General features: G+C 49.9%; 1 protein-coding gene across 1 annotated transcript in view; it reads left to right on the forward strand.

Moving 5' to 3' along the window:
• Positions 1-17319, forward strand: part of KSR2 (kinase suppressor of ras 2) — a 237264-nt gene extending 219945 nt beyond the window's left edge. The window contains exons 16-19 of the mRNA XM_075012305.1: positions 230-363; positions 10277-10408; positions 16340-16469; positions 17182-17319. Of these exons, the coding sequence (XP_074868406.1) occupies positions 230-363; positions 10277-10408; positions 16340-16469; positions 17182-17319 (534 nt within the window). The remainder of the gene's footprint in view (positions 1-229; positions 364-10276; positions 10409-16339; positions 16470-17181) is intronic.
• Positions 17320-24815: the final 7496 nt, after the last annotated feature.

Here is a 24815-nt window from a genome sequence, read left to right on the forward strand (position 1 = left end):
GCAATGTGTGCACTCCCCCGCTTCCTAAACCCCTCACTTGGACTGGCCGCACTGCACTCACGTCTCAAATTCCTTCCGCTCTCCTGGCCTTCGGTCTGTATAGCAGCGGTCCTGCAAGTCACCTGTAACCGTACGGCATGTGAGCAAGAGCTGTGGCTGTCTCCTCGGGGCTGATGCTGTTCCAGTTGTTTGTGCTCCCTCCCAGTGCCTTCTCTCTCCTTTCTTGCAGGGAATGGGGTACCTGCACGCCAAGGGGATCCTTCACAAAGACCTCAAGTCTAAAAACATTTTCTATGACAATGGGAAGGTGGTGATCACGGACTTTGGGCTCTTCAGAATATCGGGAGTTCTGCAAGCAGGCAGGTAGGACAGAGCTGAAACCGGGAATGTGCTACAAATTCTGTGTGAGCATTAGTCCTCCACAACTTGGTTTGTCTCTGGCAGCTTCCTTTCTCGGCTAACATCGTCCTTTTTTGTTTGACATGCGATAATCATTCCCTGTTCATTAGATCACACTATGCCCCAGGGTCCCAGCCACCTGCCACCCATCCAGGGTCCCAGCTGCTGCCCAGGCTCACGGCCTTTGGCCCCACTGCTGCTCCCTGGGCTCCTGGCAGCCGCACACCAGTCCTACTTATGGGCCGGGGCTCTGCAGCTTCCCCCCTCGCTGTGGCCTCGGCCCGGGGGAGGGGAGTGAGAGACCTGGACAGAGGTGTGGGGGATGCAGCTCAGCACCCCCACTTCAAATATTGTTCCGGTGCATCTGGAGGCGTGTTCGTAGCAAGCTCCCCAGGTTGTGTGGATGGAACATACATCCAGTTTTGAGCAACCAACACAGTCTATAGTTGCAGTTTGGAACTGTGAGAAATGCAATTCCCTGTGATTTTGGTGCCGTGTCAGAGGGCTTTATATAGAGATATATTATGCTCAGATTCTTCCCCCAGGTCAGAGGGAAGGCTGGTCGATTTCCCTGCCCCCTGGGGAGTTGAGCTCCTTTCTGGATACTGTCAAACCAGATGTTCTTTGGAGCACCTGTTGAAGTGATTATAACGATCATCATCTTTAAAGCCTTTTAATCATTCAGTCCTCACAGCTAGAACTGAGTAACATTCTTTGGGCAAAGGTGTTGAGAAGCTCAATTCTGAGTCAAATTTGCTAAATAATTTTGCTGGTGAAATTTGGAAAGTGGTGGGGAGGGGTTTAGAGTCACAAGGGCCTTTGGCTCATCTCCATGCATGTCCCCCTTCCTGCCCCCATGGAATAATAGGACTGGAAGGGCCCTGGAGTGAACATCGAGTCCAGTCCCTTGCACTCAAGCACCATCTAGACCATGCTTGACAGACGTCCATGTAACCTGCTCTTAAAAATCTCCAGGGATGGAGATTCCACAACCTTCCTGGGCAATTTATCCTGGTGCTTAAGAAGTTTTTCCTCATGTCCAACCTAAATTTCCCTTGCTTCAATTTAAGCCCATTGCTTCTTGTCCGATCACCAACAGTTGAGCAGAGTAATTTTTCTCTCTCCTCTTTGTTAACAGCCTTTCAGATATTTGAAAGCTGTTGTTATGTCCCCTCTCAGTCTTCTGTTTTCCAAATGAAAATCACCCAAAGTTACCAGGTTGGTTTGGCGTGGTTTGTTCTTCACAAATCCATGCTGTCTGCTCCTTATTACCTACTTATCTTCTAGATGTTTGCAAATAAGTTCCAGAATAATTTGCTCCATTATCTTTCCTGGTACAAAAATTAAACTGACTGGTCTGTAGTTTTCTGGGTTGTCTTTATTTCCCTTTTTATAGGTGGTCACTATATTTGCCCTCTTACAGTCTTCTGGAATCTCACCTATCTTCCCTGGCTTTTCAAAGACAAGAGCTAATGTTTCAAATAACTCCTCAAACAGGTCCTTGAATACTTTAAGATGCATTTCATTAGGTCCTGCTGACTTGAAACTATCTAGCTTGTCTAAGTAATTTTTAACTTGTTCCTTTCCTATTTCAGTGTCTGACCCTACCTCATTTTCACCTGCATTCACTAACCTTAGCCCGGTACCACTCCCCTGTATGGTGGCTGCCTGGGTTCAGTAAGTTAGCATCCCATACATGAAGCTGAAGGTTATATGGGTGCCAACACCACCACCTCGTTTGCATCTATGAAGACTGGCAAAAATGCCAAATGTTTTGTTCCTTCCAAAACTAAGAACATAAGAATGGCCATACTGGCTCAGATCAAAGGTCCATCTAGCCCAGTATCCTGTCTGCCAACAGTGGTCAATGCCAGATGCCCCAGAGGGAGTGAACCAAATAGGTAACAATCTCTCTCCTTTCGTTGGCAAAGACCCACTTCGTCAGATGCGTGAGTCGTGATGAAGTGGGTCTTTGCCCATGAAAGCTTATGCTCCAAAATATCTGTTAGTCTATAAGGTGCCACAGGACTTCTTGTTGTTCTCGAAGATACAGACTGACACAGCTACCTCTCTGATAAAGCTCTTTCCTGCCATCCTTCTCCAGCTTCTGACAAACAGAGGCGAGGGACACCATGCCTACGCATCCTAGCTAATAGCTACTGAGGGATCTAACTTCCGTGGAATTATCTAGCTCTTGTTTAATCCCTCTTATAGTCCTAGCCCTCACGGCCTCCGCTGGCAAGGATTTCCACAGGTTGACTGTGTGCTGTGTGAATTTTTTCCAAATTTTTGATGTGATAAAATTTCCCCCAAACCCTGATTTTCACTCCAAAAACCCTTTTTGAACTGCAGGGAACCAAAAAATCAGCCAAAGCCTTGGGGGAAGCGATCACTGGGGGGAAGGACTATGTTTGCTTGCTGTCTGATGTAGCCCTGGGCACATTGCAGACTGGATCAGTCACATCATAGAGCTGTGGCTATGCATCTCTGGGTTGGGCATGGTGTCAGGCTGACTCCAGGAGAAAGATTTAGTCTCCTTGGTTTGGCAGTTGGCTGGTTTTAAGACGGTGAACCGCGAGTTTAGTAGAAAGGCATGAATTCTGGGCTGGGATGTTGGGAATAATCCCTCAATGGTGTCAGTGTTGCCTTAAGAAGAGGGCAATTTGTGTTATGGGGGCAGGTGTTCCTCCAATATCACTTCCATTGGTAAGTGTTCTCTGCATACTCCTGCTGAGCATTGTGTTCTCTGGAGAAGTTTTATTTGTGCACCTGATGCATGGCTGTTTGCTGGCTTCTCTGATGAGAAGCACCAGTCCAGACAGGACTGTAGGGCTGCAGCAGCTGGTTCCCTTCACCTAGGCCAAAGGAACATAGAACAAAGTCTCTCTGAAATTCTTCCTTCTTTTATCTCTTGGTCGACTATTAGAGATCAGCTCTAGAACAGTTTACGCTGCAGTTGAGTTAAGATGAGAACAGATGAAGGCAAACTCCCCTTCAGGTGCCTCATAATTTAGACTGAAATTACTGTATTTTTTTAAACCTTCCTTTATTTTTTAAAAAAATAAAACTCTTGGTATTGCAGAAATTTGTTGTGGTTAATTATTGCTTTATTGCAAAGCCACCTGTGAGATAAGCTGCATATTTTAATCTTTTTGTAATTATAGCGTGTCAATGTCAGAGAATTAAAGAAAGAGATAATGGGACACCTATTTCTATCCTTGTCCATCTCGCCAGCGTATCCATTGTCAAATTAAGTGGTTAACTGTGTGATGAGTGTTTTTCTTACCACTTGCATGATTAGATCATTGCCAATTTTTAGCAAAGTTTTAAAAGTCCCAGGAATACTGCTGTATCCACACTGCATCTGCAAAGGTGATACCACTAGCAAGTTGTGTTTCATATCCCACCTTAGTGACTGGGAGACTGGAAGATTACAGCTTAGTATAGCTACCAGCTCATGGGCTTGCGCACTCGGCCGAAGTGGGGGCTATTTGTGTCCTCAGACAAAAGATTCAGAGTTCAAGCCCTGCTGTGATTACAAGGGGTTCTTACAGAACTGATCACCAATGCAGTCTGCCTCTTAGACTTTCACACTAGGTGTTCTTCTGTCCCCTTCCTGGGTGGTTGATGTCTTACGTGTATTAAAATAATGCCCAAAGGTAAGGTGGCAACCAGTGTACAGAACCATGGACCACTAGAAGTGGAAGGGACCTTGAGAGACCATCAAGTCCAGTCCCCTGCCCTCAAGGCAGGACCAAACACTGGCCAGAGTCTCTAGACCTATCTAACCTGCTCTTAAATATCTCCAGTGATGGAGATTCCACAACCTCCCTAAACAATTTATTCCAGTGTGTAACCACCCTGACAGTTATGAAGATTTTCATAATGTCCAACCTAAACCTCCCGTGCTGCAGTTTAAGCCCATTGCTTCTTGTCCTATCCTCAGAGGCCAAGCAGAACAATTTTTCTCCCTCCTCATTGTAACCCTCTTTTAGGTACTTAAAAACCTCTGTTATGTCCCCTCTCAGTCTCCTCTTTTCTAAACTAAACAAGCTCAGTTCTTTCAGTCTTCCCTCATCGCTCATAATTGGGATCCTGGAGGAATCACACACAAACTGGGGATGTTTGATCCCTTTGGTGGTGACCAGGCAGTATATAAAGAAGTTAATATTGCACAGATAGATTGACTCACAACCATTTTAGTTAAATGCGGGTGTGAGGGTTTTGTTATATATTTACAAAGTGTCTGTCTTCCCAAAGGCTTTCAATACACTTCATTAGCTGTACCTGCTTGTTGAGGTGAGGACACAGTGGTAAGAGGGGGTGGAGGGAGGTTTCAGCCAGGACAACAGCTCAAACCTGCTTTTCTGCACTGGGATTTTAACTGTGCCAAGCAGAAACATATCCTTCACTTGGAAAGATGACAGCTGAAAGACCTACATGCAATGTACTCAGTGCATCACCCCATGAAAAGGAAAGGCTGAGCCAGCTCTCCCGAGATCCCAAGCATCCTGCTTTCATTAGGGCTGGGTGACTTCATACCAGAAGGTGGGACAACGAAGCTTCCAAGGACAGGTCAGATCTTCAGAACAAATGGGATGGAGGAGAAATACTTCTTCATTCCTCTGAAGCCCTCTCACCAAACCAGGGACTAATATCCAAAGCGGAATGAATTCCGTGCCCTTTTTAAGGCATGGGATGACAAACCTGTCTGCCTTCCAGGGCTCCCCTGGAAATTTGCCCTGAAGATGTGGCCACCTGTCCACACCCGGAGGTGGCACTAAAGGAACCTACCCTGCTCCCTGGGGCGAGTGGTCTTGATCTCACAACCATGTCAAGACTGTGCCCTGTGACTCACCATGGGCGTATCTCAATTGTGTGCGAGGTGGCTTTGCAAACGTCTGTGCCCGCGCAGCCCACCCCCACTCCCTGCGTGACTCAGCCGTGCCAGAGGGCTTTGGCACCTGGCTCTTGCTGCTGTTTCAATGCCCTATTGTGTTTGCTTCTAGTGGGCTGTGCTAATGCACCTCTCAGCACACATCTTTCCAGTTATCTGTTGTTGTTTTTCCTCCGAGGAGTAAATTGTAGGTTTCATCTGCCGAGGGCGGTGTTGTGACAGAGCTGAACGGAGCAGGGAACACTAACAAGCTGTGGTGTGGGGGTTCCTTGTAGTTGATGTTCAGTGACTGCATGAAAGGAGCCAGGAATGACTTCTCTGTTCTCCACCTCCAAGTTGTTTGCATTGTGGCTGTTCCTAAGGGTTCCCGGGAGAAATGGGGTCGCGGTGTGCGGGGGAGGGCATAGCAGGGCTTTGACCTGGGCAAATACCTGTTTAAAAGACAGTCTCTGCCCCAACGAGTTTCCAGCCTCAACAATTGCAAGGCACAGTAGATGCATAAGTAACAGGACTGGAAATAAAGGAGAAGCTCAACTCCGTGTGGAGGGACAGTCATTTTCAGTGCCTGGTGCAGCTGGTTCCCAGTTTGATTGGTTTCCGTGCCCTGCCACAATATCGAAGTCCAATAAGAAGTGCAACCAAACAATGAGCTTTGTGCTACGTAAATGCACAAGGTGGCAGGATCCCTGCCCCACAGGACTTTCAGTATAGATCAGGTGCCAGGTCTGAAGTGCAGCCCATAAACTGGTTCTGAATTAATTCTCTGTTCTCAAAGGCACAGAAAACATCCAATTACATGAATCCATTGTCACCAGACACTGCAGCAGGGAAGCGGTGCCCAGCATTCCCGGGGTGCGACAGTCTCTGTGCTCGTTGGTTATGATCTCACTGCAGCAGTTGAGGTAGCTCCCTGCTCCCTGCAGGCCTCTCACTGCAGCAGTTGGCCAGGTTCAGCTGCTGGGCCCACTCACTCACCTTTCTCCCCGACTGTGGAGCAGCAGCCGCCCTCCTCTGCTCAGGTGTGCTGAGGCATTTGGTAGGGACACTGTGAGGTGTGACCTCCTGGAGTCTGGCTCCCTGGCTGCAGAAGGAGAATCATAGTTACCCAGCTGGCAGATCTTCCAGAACAGCAAGCAAGGTCCAGTGAGTCGGCACATCCAACATCAGGGTGAACATTGGTAGAACATGAACTGTGGCTTTTACAAGTGTATAACTCAGGATTTTTTTTAAATCACCAAGAACCAAACTCAACAGGCTTTGTGTGTGCCATTGACTGGATCTGCCCAGTATGGGGTTGAGGGGAATGTTCTTCCCCTCTTGGACACCACTTTGCTGAGAAAATGGCTTTGGGAGCACCTCCAGTGGAGCTTGGGAGCAGGTTCAAGAGATGTGTAGTGTCTGTTGCCTGCAGAGTTTTCCTGTGTGATCCCTGCTAGGCTGTATCCTCCATGGTGACGGGGGGGAAGACACAACCTGCCCGGCCTACTCGTATCATCCATTTGCTATCTACGTGTATTGGTTAGCTGAGACTTCCCTCTCTCCATCCTTGTTACAGCCCCCCTTCAGGAAGTTGAAGGCTGCTCTCAAATCGCTCCTCAGTCTTCTCTTCTGCAAGCTGAATAACCTCAAATCTTTCAGCATCTCCTCGCAGGTCATGTGCACCAGCCCCTTAATCATTTTGGTAGACCTCCGCTGGGCCCTCTCCAATGCGTCCACATCCTTTCTGTGCTGGGGGGCCCAGAACTGGATGCAATACTCCAGATGTGGCCTCACCAGTGCTGAACAGAGGGGAATAATAACTTCTCTAGATCTGCTGGAAGTGCTCCTCCTAACGCATCTCAATATGCCATTAGCCTTCTTGGCTACAAGGGCACACTGTTGCCTCTCTTATCTCTCATCTACTGTAATCCCCATGTCCTTTTCTGCGGCTAGTTAGACAGTTGGTCCCCAGCCTGTAACAATGCTGGGGATTCTGGTCTGTGGAGTGTCTCTTTGTACAACACCTAATGAGGCAAATTCCCTGACCAAAGGCTCAACAGTCGTCGAAGTGAAAACATATACATGGCACAACTGCTTGTGCTAGAAAACAATGGAGATCATTGCCACGGAGGAAGGAGATTGTATGCAGCAGGTATCTTCTGCTTCCATTGTTAATTTTATGGATCAAGTGACCCTCCAGACTGGACTGGGTGTATGTAGCAGACGACTGTGGGCCATAGATGTGAACTGATTATGGTCCAGGTGGCTTCTTTGGAAATGTTCCCTTTAGCATCCTGCTAGAAAGAAGCGAGGAAAATTCTACTTATTGGGGAAAATGTCAGTCCAGCTTTACCACTTCTGCATTTTATTCTCTGCTCTGAGCTGGAATCTAGGTGCACACTTGGCTGGGTCCTCCTCCCTGGCACCCCAGGAGGAGCATTTTGGGTCCTTTCCTCTGACAGCCAGACTACTTTGCAGCATCCCCACTCCTAGAAGGTGGCACTGAGGCTGCCTCCAGTTTCTCCTCTGCAATTAGAAGGGATCTTGTAGCAGTAACATCAATCTTGTCTTTATCCCAAGTCTCTGAGTCTCACCTGTTCAAACTCAGGCCTGACCCTGCTGACATGGCTGGCAAAGCTGAGCTCCGGGCACACACCCCGCCCATTTCACTTTACACAGCCCAGGTAACTAAAGGTGCAATTGCTGAGCTCCTGGATCTCACACCTGACTTCCCCTAGCCAGAGGTAGAAAGCAGGACATTGGTACTCTGTGTTTGTCACTGCTTGTTAATGCTGACCAGCGTTCACTTCATTAGCTAGCCATTGTTTAACTGCTGTCGGTGATGGTGTCCCTGGGGTTTATTGCTGACTGTAATGTGGCATCTGTTTCTAATGAACAGGACTCTAGCGAAGAGACGGTGGAGCTCAGGGTCCTAGGCTGTGCCCTGGCTGGGAACTGAGTGATGAATGTTAATGATGGAAGTGCCAGGCACAGTCATTGCTTACTCCTGGGGCCAGTGCAGGTTACAGAGTGTTCTTTCAGGCCAGCCAGGGTAGGTCTAGGCAGCAAAGTTATTTCAAAGTAACTTTGCTAGCCTCTGCACAACACAACTGCTATTTCAAAATAATTTCAGAATAGCGGTTGGCTTATTTTGAAATAGGTAAAGCCCATTCCATGAGGAATAGCACCGGTTTTGAAATAGAGCCTGTGTAGACAGGGAATAGCACCTATTTTGCAATCAGCCATAGTCCAGTAATGAAAATGTTTGCCCTGAATTGCTAACAGTGCTAGAATAGCTCTCCTCAAAAACGTCTCCTCCCAACTTGCAGAGAGAATGTGATTTTTCCTTGATTCACTAGTTGCCTCTCCCATATGGACCTTTCTGCTCTAATTAGAGTTCTTGATGATTTCCCTTTGGTAATGTGGTGTCTTTTCACCCTGTACCAGAGGCATGTAAAGGTCTTTTCTGTCGTTCAGTTGCATTTTTGGGTCAAGGAGGAAATCCTAAAATTTTTCTTCTGTGTCTTGTTGGCTTATTTCCTGTGTAGGCTCACAGAGATAAAGGCCAGAAGGGACTATCTTGATAGTCTAACCCAGTGGATCTTAACCTGGGGTGCACACACCCCCTGGGGCTGCATAATGCCTTTTCTGGGGGTGCAAAACGTGCCAGATTTTTTTAAGAAGGTAAATCATCGAAAACACAAATTAAGCACAGGCATGTAAGTACAACTACCTAGTTTCATCAAACCTCTGTTTTTTATTAACATTATACATTTTTTTAACAATTACTGTAATATACAAACACAAAATTATTTTCAACTTCTGAAGTTAATTGTAGCGAAATGATCTCGTTACAAAATACAGGGTACCGCCACGTTGCGGGGTATTTCTTGACGCATGTGCAGATGATGTGGCAGTGTGGCGGCTTTGTTTGAATTCAGTTGGCCGCTAACTCTTAGCGCATCAGTTACAATTTACTTCCACAGCAAAACTCTGCAACATCTCTGGGTAGTACTTGCATGGTTTTGTATGCCTACTGTACCATTATTTATGGTGAGTAATAACATAAAGCTATTTTACAAGTATTTAATATACATTTACAAGTGCCTAGACCCCCCCATAAGAGGTACGAGAACATATTTTGAGAACCAAAGGGGTGCAGGCTGCGGTAAAGGTTAAGAACCACTAGTCCAGCCTGACCTGCACAGGAGAGGCCACAGAATGTCACCCACCCACTCCTATAACAGGTGTAGACGAGGCACTGCCATAATGCTGGCCTGGAACTCCATGATGCCTTTTTGTTTTCACGCTCTCTGAGATTTGCTGAGCAGATTCTTTTTGGCTGCAGCATTGTAAACTTAAAGGCCTCTTGTTGAAGTCCGTGGAGTGACGCCCGAATTGCGCCAGCACAACAGATCAGAATTTAGCTCGTTGTCGGTCTATCCCCCGCTGGTTAGGACCTGACCCCGCCTGGACGGACTCCGCTGGTGCTAATTCCAAATACAGTTTATGGCTGGAGGAAGTTTTATCATTTGCTGGTGTGGGTTTCTGAGAGAGTCATGAGTGCAAAGAGTTTATAGCATTGGGAGACTACACAAGGTTTCTTCGCGCAGGACTCCTGACTGATCTTAAATCTGAATCTCAGTAAAGCTACGGGTCTCCACTTCTCTCACCTCATGCGAGCTCTGGGCTTCAGTCTGCCTGGGCCCTGTTTTATGTTTGTCTGGTGAGATGGCCAAACGTGCACTAGGGACGAAAGGAGGGTCACTAATTTTGTTGCTACTTGTGATTTATTTAGAGGGATTCAAACACGGACCCCACTCTCGAATTCCCACGTTATAAACCCAGTTTGGCTGTGGACTGAAGAGAAGTGGTGAGGAGACGCAGCCTTAGCCAGCTGCGATCCCAGCTCATCACCTCGTAGGCAGTGAACCTCACAGGAGGTATGTATGAGGTGGCCACTCAAGCGTTGCTCTCACTCTTGTCATCTTCCCCCCTCAGGAGGGAGAACAAGCTGCGAATCCAGAATGGCTGGCTGTGCCACCTGGCCCCAGAAATCATTCGCCAGCTCTCGCCCGACACGGAAGAGGACAAGCTGCCTTTCTCCAAGCCCTCCGACGTTTTTGCACTTGGGTAAGACACCCCCCGCCCGCCCACTGCTTTTATTTGACTCTGCGGGGCGGAGGCTGTGGGTGGGGGGTGAGCCTGTGGGCTTGCACAACGTCACCGAATTCTCGTGCTTCTGCAGAGCAGGCAGGGTCGCTGGGAGGGAAGAGAATTGGAGCTGAAGGGAATCCGTTTTGTTGCCCCAGGAGCTGAAGAAATTCTCTGGGTCTCCCCGGCAGAGGCTGGTTCTGTGGAACGGTCTGAAGAAAACATTCTGGGGAAGGAGGTCGTGTTTGTGTGGAGTCCTAGCTGAGGCGGGAGGTGTGTGACTTTCTTGCCTGTAGAGAGGGAGTAGGTTTCCACAAAGCCTGCAGCATTATTTGTGCCACAGGGCCAAGTTCTTGGTGGTCCAGTCCAGTGGATTGGCCTGGGAAGTAGCTGGGACCGGCCGATCCAGGAGGGCTGGTTCCATCTACCAACTGTATAGATCCATTGGCCATCAGCTCTCCACTGAAGAAGGCCCAGAGGATTTCTGCATCTGCTGCAGCTATAGGTCATATGGCCTCTGTTAGCCAGCCACCCTGCTCTTGGTCAGCACGAAGGATATTTTCCCCTCTTCTCCCTGCTTAAAACAGTCTGAAGAAAGGGAGGTGGTGGCTGCCACCATCTGGGAGCAGCAAATTTATCAGGAGAGGGGTTAAAAAGCGCAGCTATCAGCCACTCAGCTCGATTTTGTTTGCCAGGTCTGTGCCCGCTTGTGGCCTCACCCCACTTTAAATACCATTCCCCATCTTGGGTGGGGAATGAGGTCTCCATGCCAGCACCCTGTAGCACCCTAAATGCTGATACAGAGAGTTTTGGAGCAACCTCACTGACGAAACTAAATCAGGGATGGACCTCAACCTACTCCTTTCTTCCCAGATCCACGTTTCAGAGGTGACCCCTGTTTCTTGTGGACTACATCAGAACAGTAATTCCCAATGGCATCGCAATGATTGGAGACCCAAAGCTCTCAACTTCAGAATGTCCATTTCCTGATTGGGTCAACTCCAGAAAAACTAGGTCCACTGTAGCTCTCACATTTTTGGTTCAGACCCGTCTCTCCCCTATAAATGCTTCACAACGTGAACAGAGTTGAAACATTTGAGAGAGCCTGGCTGTTTGCATGGGATGTCCTAGGGCAGGAGAACCTAGCCACGTTCTAGACTCTGAATTCTCTAGGACACTGACTTCCATGCTCGATGATCTAGAATGAGTGAAACATTCTTAGAATTTTGCTCCAAAGCAAAATGCTCTCATTGGAGGGAAAGTTCACCGTGCTAGAGTCTGTCTTTTAGAATACAGATGGTATCAGAAGGGGATGCCAAAAGATGGACTGTAGAACAAATGCCACAAGAAGTCCTGCGGCACCTTATAAGCTAACAGATATTTTGGAGCATAGGCTTTTGTGGGCAAAGACCCACTTCGTCACAACCCTTTGCCCATGAAAGCTGAAGCTCCAAAATATCTGTTAACCTATAAGGTGCCACAGGATTTGTCGTCGTTTTTGCAGATACAGACTAACTCGGCTATCTCTCTGATACTTGTACAATAAATGGTAACTTTTCCCTCCAATTAAAGCATGCAGTGCACAAGTTAAGCATTTACAATATTTATCCAATAAAAATATCCTTTGAAAGCAGCCTGAATGTTTTCCTGATAAAAATCTTCCTTGAGGCCGATATAGGACTTACAGGCTTTATCGGGTGGATTAATTTTCCTTTGTGCCATATTGATGGACACCTTAAAGACTGCAGCCTACAGTGATTAGTTTTTGCGAAGCTGTTATCTGATGAGATATTTCCATCTGAAAAATGCAGTAATTAAACCCAGTACACTTTTGGTGTAACTTCAGCGTTAAAAATAATAATAATAAGAAGTAATTACGGGATCTTATCAAATGAAGTAAAAGCCATTTGCTTAAGGCTTAAAGTTATTATCTGAGGGCTCTGTGCCTGTTTAAAGGAACCATTGATTTCTTTTGAAAGTGTTCAGTGTTTTTGCTTTTCCTGGTTTGTAACACTCTCTCGGACATGGAGAATTATTGGGCCAGATCCTCAGCTGTTGTAAATGGATTTCGGTGTAGATTTGCCTGTTTACACTGGCTGAGCTTCTGACTCACAAATTCTTTTCCTGACAGAATTTGGGATCAAATCATGTCCTCTCATGGGGACAAGACTGGACACAAAGGGAAATATTTATAAGGCTCGATGAGGCTGCATCACCTTTCCCTTTTGGTCTCTTTCCCACAGCATGCTGCAAGACAGCACAAGAACTTTGCCTTTTGGTAACATCTGTGGGCAGATTCTCTGCAAGTGTCGTCGATTTCAGTGATGCTAAGACTGCTTACACCACTGCGGCGTTCTCCCCAGATTTGGCTGATCTAGTTTGTCTAGAGTTACTGGTGGTCTGTCGAGATCCGGCTGATGTGGCACTGAACATGACCATGGTGAAGGGGAAGCCTGCGTGGCCCCTTTCCACTAAGCCTGAGAAAAAGGGGCAGTATCAGCACAGCTGTGCTAAGTGCCTCTGGTTCATTCCACTAAGCAGGGAGGACCTTGTTTTGTAACTGACCTTCAGGGGGCTGCTCTGTGACCCAGTGTGTTTGCAGTGGGATCTAGACTTTAGTCCCTAGGAAAAGATTTGGCATTTATAGAGAAACCTCAAATGTCCATGTGATTAAGACCTTGCTTTGCAGAAGCTCTGCATTAAGGATGAAGAAAAATAAGGAATGGAATCGATCAAATTAGCAGTGTTAAGTGTCAAAAAGCTAAGAGAAGGCCTCAGCGCTGTGGTAGAAATTAATGATAGTTGTCTGGTCCAATAGTTAAAGAAATAACCCTGCACAGATCTGTGAAAGGGAAAATCATGCTTAGAAAAACAAATTAATTAAAGCTGGTCACAGCCATCAAAATAATGGAGGTGGTGGCAGGATGTTGTCTAGGATGTGAAAAGTAAACTCTGGCAAATGAGTTTTCGGAGAGCACTTTCGGAAAATTCTCGCTGGAATCCTCAACTGCTTCGCGTTCAGGAGATGGACAGCGGCAGCCTTTGGATCTCAGAACTGCTTTGGGTTGACTTGCTGACAATGAGTGATGACTCGCAGCTTAGCTGGAAAGAGTGCAGAGCGAAGATGCTGTTAGACTCGGCCTTTCGAGACGCTCTTATCCCCCTACCTAAACTGCATTGGCTGACCAAGGGAATGTGAAGAAAGCGCCCGAGCTCTGGTTCTCAATCACTTCTATCATGACAAGAAGAGATGAAGCATAAGCTCAGTAAGTGCAGAAAGAGGACAGTCCTTACAAAAGCACCCCATAGGCAGCCAGTTCCTCAGGCCCTGGGGCAGTGGTCCTTTCTCAAGCCCATTCTTTCAAAACAAGCCCATTCAGGGCCCAAAGGTCAGCAACACTCACATTGTGCTGACAAGAATTCCCCAAGAAACTTTCCGATTAACCCCAAGAGTCCACTTAAAAGCATGAAAAACTTGTCTTTTTCCTCAAGTCACATTGCCTGCCACCAGCTAGTAGGTCTTACTGACAAAGGGGCAAGAAGGGGTTAGGTAGGTGAAGCTAGCTAGCTGTTGAATTTGTCTCCTCTTGGAAGTGATGTTGAAGGCTGTCCCTGGTGATAGCACAGCAGTGAGAAAGGCAGGTAGTGGGCTAAGGGGAGAGAAGCCGATGTTTCATGCCCTCCTCTCCCACGAGCTCCATCTAGGGAGCAGGAGACAGCTGTGCTGGTGGAGCAGGAAGAAGGAGCCTGTCTCCCTTCTACATACTTCACAACTTCGTAACTCTGCCCCCACTCCAGTTCTCAGAACAAGGTCTATTGTGAACAAGAGAGGAAATCTCAGAGGGCTTGTGAGGGGGGGAGAAGGAGAGTTGATGTCCAGACAGACTTAGATCTTCCTTTCATGCTGGCTGACGCTTTTCAGGACGTCTCTCATTGCCCTGTCAAGGTGCATTTTCCCTTTAACTTGATGGATATCTGTTTTTCAATTAATAGCTGAGATGGAGCACATGAGGCTGCCTTGCCTTTCTCCACTGGAAAGTATTTTGCATGGCGCAGCAATTGCTACTGTCATGGACAATCATTTTTTTTTTTTTGCTCCCCTCCCCAAGCCCTGTCTCGCTGTGTATTCTGAATGTGAAGCAGAACAATGCCCACGGACAGGGCTGTCTGCCTCGGAGCGCTTTGGAAGTAGAAGATTGACATTTCTTGCAAAGCTGAAGGAGGAGGCTCAAAACCCCACTCCCTCCACGGCTGTGGGGGTGAGGGGAGACCACACCATCAGCCACGGATGGAAGCCATGGGGATGGGGAGACATGCAAGTGTGTGTCCTTCGATCAGCTCTGAGGATCTGAGCCCTCAGCTCTCGTTGAACAAAATGGGTTTACAGCCCTCATAGATGTGCAGAAAACCTTATACAGCAAGAGTCCCAGGTCAGCCAGTGAGCAGTGCCCCTTCTCACTCTACAGACCCCGTCTCAGTGGCTTGCTGACTTTGAACACGTCGGGGTGCTCACCAGCTCCCCTGGCCAACACAGCTCAGTTCTGTGAAAACTCACGCCGGCGGCACGTTGAAAACCTTGAATGCTCGGCCAGTGCACAGCAAACACAGCGCCGTACAAAATTCCACGCGTGGCCTGTGCTCTTCATGGCCATGGTGAATTTAGAGAATGGCTCCGCTGCTGACCTTGAAGTGCAGCTGCTGCCGGAGGTTCAGTGGGGTGCGCTGGTGTGGTGTAGAGGTCAGCTGCAGCTCACTGCCGAATACCTGGGGCCTTGGCCTATGTATCGTGGAGCGGAGGGGCAAATGGGTGTGCAGTCTGACAGGCCCTCTCTGCCCTGGGAGGTGGCTGGTCCTGCCAGGTCAGGCTCAAAGATCCCAGACAGTGTGGGGTGGGGGAAGCTTGTGTCAGTGTCCAGATCGTCTCTGCATAGGGACAGTCTCCGCACCAGGTAGATCTGCCTCCGGGGCCTTGGATCCAGCACTGAATTCCCGCTGGGGGCAAAGATGGAAAAGCAAAAGCAAACGCGGGTGCCCTCTGTTTCTGCAGAGCTTGCTTCCGGATCCTGCTGGAGCTGGTGGTGGGACTGTAGAAAAGGCACTGGAGCAGCTGCGAGGCACTGTTACCCCCCCACCCCCTGCATGCTCTATTACGCTGCCCCCCACCGAGCAGGTTCAGCCACCATTTCAGTACTGCGTGAGCCTCCCGCTTGAAGGATCAGGCTCATTAGCCAGCCTGTTTGTGCCTCCCAGCAAAGGGGCCTGGTCTCTTCCTGGTGGGCCAGATTCTTGGCTGGTGTAAAAGGATGTAGCCCCATCAAAACTACACCAGTTTACACCAGCTGAAGTCCTGGCCCAGTATTGGTGGAAAGGGAGGGATGTAATAGCCCGGGTGCCTTTTACCGGTAAGGAGAGTTAAACACCCATGTAAAATCTGTGCGGGTCAAGACGGGACTGGAATGACAATACCTAGCAAAGGGCAGGGGAGGAGGGGCAGGGGGCAGTGCACTGGGAGATGGGCCTGGGCTGGCAGCCAAGAGAGCTGAGCTTCCAGGCGGAGTTGGCTTGTGACTTGTCATGTGGCTTCGGTCCAGTCAGGAGCTTCCGTGCCTCAGTTTCCCTCTCTGTGAAATGGAGTTAATACCCACCTCTGCGGAATGCTTTGGGGGTCCTGGGTGCGAGGCAGAGTCTACGGTTCCACAGGAGGCGGCAGTGGCGGTGGGAGACCGTGGGAGAGCTCTACGCGTGCCTCTGATACTGAACACGGAATGCCTCCAGCAGGGCATAAGCCAGCCGTGCTGACGAGCAGGGGTGCGGGGGGATGTGGCCTGTCTGCAACATTCAGAGACGCTGCCTGCTGCCGCCTCGCTGGTTAGGTCACTCTAACCCCCGTTGGCTACTGTCTCCTAACAGCACTATCTGGTATGAGCTGCACGCGCGGGAGTGGCCTTTCAAGGCGCAGCCGGCAGAGGCAATAATCTGGCAGGTGGGAAGAGGGATGAAGCCCAACCTCAGCCAGATCGGCACGGGCAAAGAGATATCGGTACGTGCGGCAGCTCGGTCCCAGAGCCGGCCATGAGCGGGTGGGCGGGGGGGCTCCCATCCTGACGCAGCCAGGAACCGCGCAAGCGACTTCAGAAATCGCGTTTGCTGCCGTGGGGGGGTGGGGGGCTGTGCTGGGGATCCCCAACCTGCCTCAGCCAGAGGCGACTGCCAGGGTGGCGGAGGCTCACCCAGTCCCTGAAGAAGAAGGAGCATTTGATGCTCTAACGCCAACCACCGTATGACCCACTTGACCTGTTTTTGGTGGGCCCCATCGGCTCCTATCAGAGGTGTGGTGAGGCTGGGGAGATAACGGAGCGTGCAGAGCTCCACCAGCAAAGCAGGCGGTATCCAGTCCCCTTCTGGACTGGGAGCACAGCTGCTCCATCCTTCCTGCATTCGCCCAGCCTTTTGTAGGTACTGGGAAGTGGCATGTGCACCCTTGTGTGAACACCTCTCTTCCCCACACCCTTCTTTGCAAGAGCAGGCTCCAGAAAACTCACCTCTGGAGCTGATGTTCTACCACGTTTGGGGTCTTGCGGGTGGAGAGGACTTGTTTCAGCCCATGGTAGGGATGGGGGGGAGGTGCCCAGCTCCCCAGAGCCCCAGGGTCCTGGGATCGGCCAGCTTCGGTCTGGATCTGTGCAGTCATAGTGAAGTGTGTGGAAGGGTCTGGTTCTGTGGTTTCACTCTCTGTCTGGTGCATGCTGCAGGACATCCTTCTCTTCTGCTGGGCGTATGAACAGGAGGAGAGACCCACCTTCACCAAGCTCATGGAGATGCTGGAGAAACTGCCAAAGCGGAACCGTCGCCTTTCCCATCCCGGGCACTTTTGGAAGTCAGCAGAGTAAGGCTCCTGCCCTCCTGCCTGGTTTTCCCCTGATTCTCCCCTCCCTGTGCCTGACTCGGGGGGTCAGCACCTTACCCAAGATGGCCAGTAGCGCTGCCCATTGGCATAGGGGTGGGTAGAGGATGGGGGTGGTGCCAGATTAATAAGGAAGTCCTTTCCCCACCCTCTTTGGACATTTCCAATGGGAGCAGCCCACAGGGTGACCCTGTGCCGCCCAACACAGCTGTTCCTAGTCTGTGGTCCATGGACCAGCGGTGACACATGGAGTGGGTGCTGGTGATGCTTACTAAGCTGGCTGCTCATACGGTGACCACCAGCAAAATGGGGAAAGAATCCTTGCTTCCCTTTGAAAAGTGCTTTGGGATCTGCTGGTGAAAAGAGCTATGTAAACCTAGGTATTGTTGTAATGTGCTAGCTCTCCTTGGTGTCAGCGGCTGCTCTCAGTGACAATCCTGGAGCTCTGTTAAGGTGCTGGGCACGAGCTGAGGGAGTCAGTGTAGCTGCCTCCATTTCAGCTGCTGATAGCTAGAGAGGAAGAGGGAATGGGCTACTCTTGGGGTCTGGGGTGACTGGAGCCACAAGTGGGAAAGGAACGTTCGGTGGCAAGGAGAACACTGGTGAATGGAGCATGGGGCCAGGATGTGGTGGTGAATGAGGGGGAGGGAGGTGGGGCAGGAGGAGAGAGGTGGCCCACATGGAGGTGAGGGGATGTGGAGGAAGTGACCATGTCCCAAGGTGGCTCACGCTCAGAAAAAGTCAGAGAACCTTTATCCTAGTCATGTAGTTCTGTGTTTAGCTGCCCCATTCCGGACACAGTGCTGCATCTGAGATGCGAGCTTCCCAAAGCATTGGTGTGCCTTTGTTAGTTGATCAGGCAGAGAGAGGTTCCATGTGCTCCCCATCTTCCTATGCTTCTGCCGTTCAGCATCGGTCTCCCCAACACATCACTCAATACTGCCTGAGCAGTATTCCGCGGGAACTGCGCTGAGCCAGCAATTGGCCTTATACCACAAGCCCTGAAATGTGCCTTATAGGCAAATAACGCCTGTCCCTGCACTGGTGAGACAAGATAGATGGTACGCATGCTTCCAATACAGTCAGAAATGTACATACCATCATGGAGAAGACTTGCCTTGCCTTTCGCAAAGGCCATTAGCGGAAGGACCGTGATGGCCTCGCACAGCATGACAGCTTCGGAAAGAAACTGCCAAGCTTCCAAAACATTGTGGTAAGGGATTTTTTTGCTCCTGAGCCTGAGGAATGAAGAGAGGTGGTGACCTGTGGGTATCCCATTGCACAGAGGGGGCCATTCCCATGGGAGAGTGCAACAGGTTTCAGCCTTTCAGGATCAAGCAAGGGAGGGATGCTCACATCCTGACCCCAGCATCTGTTGGCTGAATCCTGCCCTTGGGTCAGTCTAGTTTCATGCTTAGACACCTCACGCTGGTGTTGATGAAGCCTTTGCATGAGTAGATCCCTTTTCTTACTGCCTGTTTTGCCCTCTTTGATACCTAGTGCATACACAGACCCATGGAGATATACATATCTCACAGAGCTGGAAAGGACCTCAAGAGGTCAGAGACTCCAATCCCCTGCTCTCACAGCAGGACTTAGCACCATCGGTGGCAGATTTTTTCTAAATCTAACCTGCTGCAGACCCTTGAAAGACCCCCTCAAAGACTGACCTCACAACCCTGGGTTAACAAGGCCAGTGCTCTAACCACTGAGCCATCCCCCAGTTACTTCAGAGTAAGCTACTTCAGAACATGCTGTGGCAGCATACACCAGTTCATAAACGCAGCAGGCTGAAGGGGAGAGATTTCTCCTGGAGTGTACTTCCTGCAGTGGAAATTGTAAAACTGAGTGGCAGGACGGGATGCGGCAGATGTGATGGGTTGGGGAGAGTTAAGCCAATCCACCTGCTAAAAGTGACCAAGATCTTCTGGCATTTGGACGCCTCTTATTTGTGCAAATGTTTTGCCCTGAGACAATGAAGAGCCTGGAGATGCTGATTTCCCATCCTGCGCCTGGCACCCTAACCTCCCAGCCTTGCATTCTAGCTCTACTCTGTAGCCCCAAATGGGCTGCTGAGCCCTGTAGTCATTCCTGGTGCACCTCTCAGAGCTCTTTAAATTGCAGAATGTCTCATGCTCCCATTGGAGAACCAGGTCTTAGGGAGCTCTTCCCCCACAGACTCTCCCTGTTCAAAGTTCTCAGCTCGAGAAGTTCCTTCTGCCCTCTCTTTGGCAGTGCGTTGTGGCAAGGCATGTCAGCGATCCCAGAGACAATAAAATATCGCCCTTCGGAACTCTCCACCGGATGGTCACAACCTGCCATGAATACAGGTGGTTTGACAGGAGTGACGTTAATTGACATTTCATGATGGGACTGGCTTGTAGCTCCAGAGATCTTACCGGGAGGGCCAGAGGTTGAGGAACCCAGAGTTGGTAGATTACTTGCTTCCTTTGTTGCAGTTGGTTATTTAAGCAGCAGCCCTTTAGAGAACTGCTCTCATTTTGTCCTTGCCATGACAGCTAGCAAACTCCTTCTGCCTGGCAGCTTCCCCTAATTACTGCAGTTCCACCCTCTGGTTTGCTGGCTGCACGGAGACGAGGAGGGGGAGAGGGTTTCAGGTCCGCAGTTGTTTTCTGTCAGCGGTGTCTCTCCGGCTCCCTCATTAAGGAGAAGTTGGCTGCTGCTTGTCTCCTGCGTGCTGCTGCTTCCTCCGAAGCAGTGTCACGGGGTAATGAGAGCTACCTTGTAATGATTTGCTTACTGCTCACATGCACCCTCCCCCAGCACCTGGTTACTCAGCTCACTGGGAGGTGGAATTAAGGCAAGCCCAGCTGGGCCAGAGACAGCACTGCACCCCGGTTCCCCCCTTGCTACTTCAGCTGTATGTGCACTGCTGAGGAGAACGTTACAAGCCCTGCTTTGCCCAGGGATGTATTTGCGTGGAGGGATAGGGAGAAGGTGGCCACTAACCTACAACCAGCCTTTGAGCAGCGTGGGTCCAACACCTATAAAATGCTTGTTATTAATAAACACACCCCTGACTCGCTGTCCTGAGTCTATGGCCTAAGGTGACATATGCTGTCAGTTTGATACACTGCACTGTACGTCCTCTGGGGACTTCGTGGCCCTCACCCCCTTGGCAACGAACTAGATGATCTGACAGCTCTCCTGTGCCTCTTACCACTGTGAGGTGGCTGCTGTGTAGTCATCTCACTGAGACAGCAGTCACAGACTGCATGGGCAGAAAGGTTCCCATGAAACCTGGACACATTTGGGCCCAGATCTCAAAGGGTTCTAGGTGTCTAACTCCCACTGATGTATGGTTCCTGTAGACCTTTGCGAGTCTGGGCCCAGACCTCTTGGTGCTAGAGGTGATGAAGATTATCTCCCCCATGCCATTGTCAGGCCTAGTAAATTTGCAGCAGAAGGACCTGCTTTGTTTTCCTGCATATCACTGGCAGCTGGGACGAGGTTTGGTGGTGAAAGGGTTCTTGAGTTGCTGTTATGAGATGGGTACAATGGCTGAGCGTGGGAATGCACATGGGGAACTGAGGCCAAAGGAGACCTTGTAGCTAAGGGTCTGCTGTGAAATAAAGACCACTTCTAGCACTGCCTGGCTGCATGCTGCCTACATCCTGAGGGGAAGGGTGCCTTAGAGATGATAGGTCAGGTACGTGGATGCTGTGGTAAGAGAATCTGTATAAAAACCTTTGTCATTTAGCGTTGTCTCATTTATTCAAACGTGCTGTGTGTATGGAACAACAGAATCATACATAGGTAGGGCCAGAAGGAGGGCACCTTGTCCAGTCCTTCACTCTGAGGCAGGAGATAACATATGTAATTTTCTCCACCTTCATCTGGGCAATAAAACTGAGGGCTGCTCATGCCAAAGAATGTGACTCTGACTGACATAGGGGTGCCGGGAGAGGTGTGGCTATTGAAGGCATCGTAGCATTTCCAAGGGAAGTCTCCTTTGCAAGAGAACTAATGGGAACTTTCCCTGCCACGTTACGTCCGTCCACCTGGAGTCAGCGTTAATCCTCAGCCTCTGGGCGTGAGTAGGTTAACGTTTGGAGAGGTCTTGTCCAGGTGGGTGGTGCCTTGGGGTGAATGGCTCTCAACATAACATCCAGCTCTTCTTCCTCAGGTGCTGACTCCTGTCTGTCTTGTCTCCTCTGCAGGCTGTGACAGACGGAGTTAAGGGACGGTGCCTTTCTCATCCCTTCAGTTCTCCTCCCTTTCCTCTTGCTTTGCTCCCTGCACTAAGGAAGACCAGGGGGAACCATGGACTGGGAGCAGGGAAGAAATCAAGACTCTTCCTGCCGATTTTTCTCCCCATCCCCAGACGCCTGCCCACGCTCCAGAACAAACGCCAGGACAGGAGGGGTGCGGAACTCCTGATGGTGATCTGGAATGGAGACAAGGTGGCACGACAGCAGATTGGGAAGAAGACTCACCAAGCGCTGTATAGACTTGTCGTGGAGCTCCCTCCTCTCCATCAAAGGCTCTGTGTGTGTGTGTGTGTGCGTGTGTGTGTGCGTGTACACGTGTGCATGTGTAATTTTGATATTTCCCCACTGGTTCACACTGAGCGGGAAGCAAACAAACAAACAGCTCCAGTTCAGCATTGCGGCTTCTGAGCCCCCAGTAGGTAGTTCCGGGTGGAGGTGGGTCACCTGGGGGATTGTTTTCCTCTTGTTTTTTCGAAATGGACTCTTGCTGCTCGATCAGTCGATTGCGTGAGACTGTGCCTGCTCGCTGGGGATGCGGGACTATCGCTGCTCTCAGCTGAGCCCTGCGGGGAAACGTCCGCCGAGGCAGTGACGCGAGCCCTGCTCCAGCACTGCTGGGCAGATCCTCGATGAACACCTGTCACCTTTCTCAAGTGGCTTCTCTACCTCCTGCCCCTAGCCGTTTACTCTCATCCTGGCCCTCTCTCCCTCGCAGCATGGCACGCGCTCAATTCGTGTTAATTTTCGCACTTTGCCCTGCCCTGTGTCTAACCAACAAATCTCTCTCTTTGCTCCCCCGTGCTGCAGCTTCCTCGCCTGTGCCCTCTCGGCTCCCCCCGGTACCCATGTGCTACGTGCAGGCGGTCTGCTCTTCAGACCCATGGTGCACTGCTGAGCAGATACGTATATCGAATTGGAGTTCAAGGCCATGCTTGGACTCTCCCTCACCCCTCCCAAAATAGGGCTTTGCAGTACATCATTGTGCAGCGCAGTGGAAAAACGGGAGCCAGCCTGCGGGTCAGGACACAGAGGCCCAGTATGCAGAGTGCATGTGCATCTGTATTTTAGACACATAAGGAGGACGGTGTGGAAAATGTGTTAGAACAAGCCTGTGAAACCCTCGCGGCTCAGGGCAGAAACTGACTGTTCACTTCCTTGGGTTAGACAGGACAAACCATTCCATAGCTGTCGACCGTGGTTTCCTGCATCTTCTGAAACACCGGGCCTGGTCCGCTGTCAGACAATACTGGTCTGGTGCCGTATGGCTAGTCCTGTGTTCCGGTCATGTTTTCCCTGCAGTGTAGTTCTTTGGTGGGACTGTCTGGTTTAAGGGGCTGGAAGAAAAGTTTTCACCTCTAAGGCCTCCTGTTGCTGCAGACTCAGCTAGTTGTGACCAAGAGTCACCCCTGGCCAGCGGATTGCTTTTGGATGGCCTAAGTGCAATGAGCTGGAGATGCCAGTTAAGCTTGTAGAAGACACGAGCTGCAGCCTTGTTTGCAGTGACAACAGCCAGGCCCAGGGTTCAAACCCTTGGATGGAATCGTTCCACGTCAGGGTTTCAGCTTCCTGTTGTGGTACTCGTGGCGTACCTGTTCTGTAGATCAAGAGCTTCCCTTCCAAGGCTGTCCGTCCTGGGCTTGTAACAAACACAAAGATCACAGCTGCAGTGTTCTCTTCTCCCATAACCCGGGCTCTCTCTGTTCCTGCTAGAGAGCGAGATACACAGCCTGCATCATTATCCTTTCCTCTCCTGTCAGAGAGAGCTCACAAGCCTCTTATTCTGCATTCTCTGAAGAGTTGTTTCCTGGTCAGCATCTTAGGGCTCTTGTTTTTGCTGGAATGCCACCTACAGCATCTCTCTATCACGGCCAGTTTGGATGGGGCCTTAGTAAGGGACGGATAATAACATACTGCATTTTCAGGCCTTCATTAAACGCAGTTACTTGACAGGACCCATCCTGAATCATTTCATCGTAGTATAAGTTAGCTTTGATTTCAAGACATTACAAGGCGCTGAAAACTCACCAGTCCTTTTATTTCCAAGAATTACTTTAACCCATTTTGGCTTACTTTGCAATTGGCTTAGCCAATGTAAATGAAGCTTAAACATTACTCAGCAGCATTACATTTTAAGGAGCAAATCGCTTTGATGGTGAGAACATACGATAATGCTGGCTTGTTTTGTTAAATTCACCTGGTGTGTACATGTCTTGAACTCGGAGAGGGGCACAGGCTTTTGGGATCCCAACTTCCTCCAGGTTCACGGTTGTTTGAATGTAGGGCGTTTCGCTCAGGCTTGTTCGAATGCTTTATGGGTCAGCATTTCGAAGTCGCTCAACAGTGGACCAGCTGTGCTCCCAGTCATGAAAAGTAAGTGGGAGGCAGTGTGGCCTGGTGCATAGATTTTGCAGGCTTGGGACCCAGGAGATCTGGGTTCTCTGCCTGGCTCAACACGTCCTGTTTGGTGACCGTGAGCAAATCATTTCTCTCTCTCTCTTCCTCAGTGTCCCCATCTATCAGGTGGGGGGATGATTCTGAACTGCTGTGCAAAGTGCTTTGAGATCTGCTTGTGATGCGCGCCGCTATTAAAGCATTTCACCCTGGACTGCGGCGAGAACAGAACACATCCTACCAGCTCTTTCATCCTGCCCTGCGCTGATGAGGAGTTCTCAAACCCGCCTCTGCTCTACCCCTGCACTGCAAATGGAGCAGGCGGGGGCGGCAGTGGGAGTTACAGGCCCATACTAGGCAGTGCCCAGACTGTCCATTCCCGAGGGCCGATGAGGCTGCAGCTCAGTGTTTGCTGTCACACTAAAACTCAGAGAGAGAGAATAAGCCCATTCTATTGCTCTGTCCCCCCAGGGCACCCTTTCTCTCTGTCTAGATGTATCCATGTCATCATGTAGCTTCTGTTCCCTGTTCAGCTCCCATTTCTCACCTCCTAGCATGCAACGGCTTCTTCATTACACCCCAGATAGCGAGAAAGGTGTGGTCTTCCGGCCTTGATTGCTTCGCCCTTTTCTCTTTCTCTCTTTCCTTACCCCCTTGTGCAGTTCTCCCTTGTCCTCCCGTCTCTGCAGGCTTGTGTGTGCGCATCCAGTGCCATAAATGCCATTGCACTAATCCTTGGAGTGTCTCTAAGGAGTTTTCACCAATGCCTTCTGTGTATGGGGGCGGAAAAGGCAGTCCCATGGGGCCGTGGGAGAAGAGGGGCAGTTTCTTTCCAGTCTCTGCTGCAGGGACAGGTGAT

This window comes from Carettochelys insculpta, chromosome 18 (genome assembly GCF_033958435.1).
Source record: "Carettochelys insculpta isolate YL-2023 chromosome 18, ASM3395843v1, whole genome shotgun sequence".
Taxonomy (NCBI): domain Eukaryota; kingdom Metazoa; phylum Chordata; order Testudines; family Carettochelyidae; genus Carettochelys; species Carettochelys insculpta.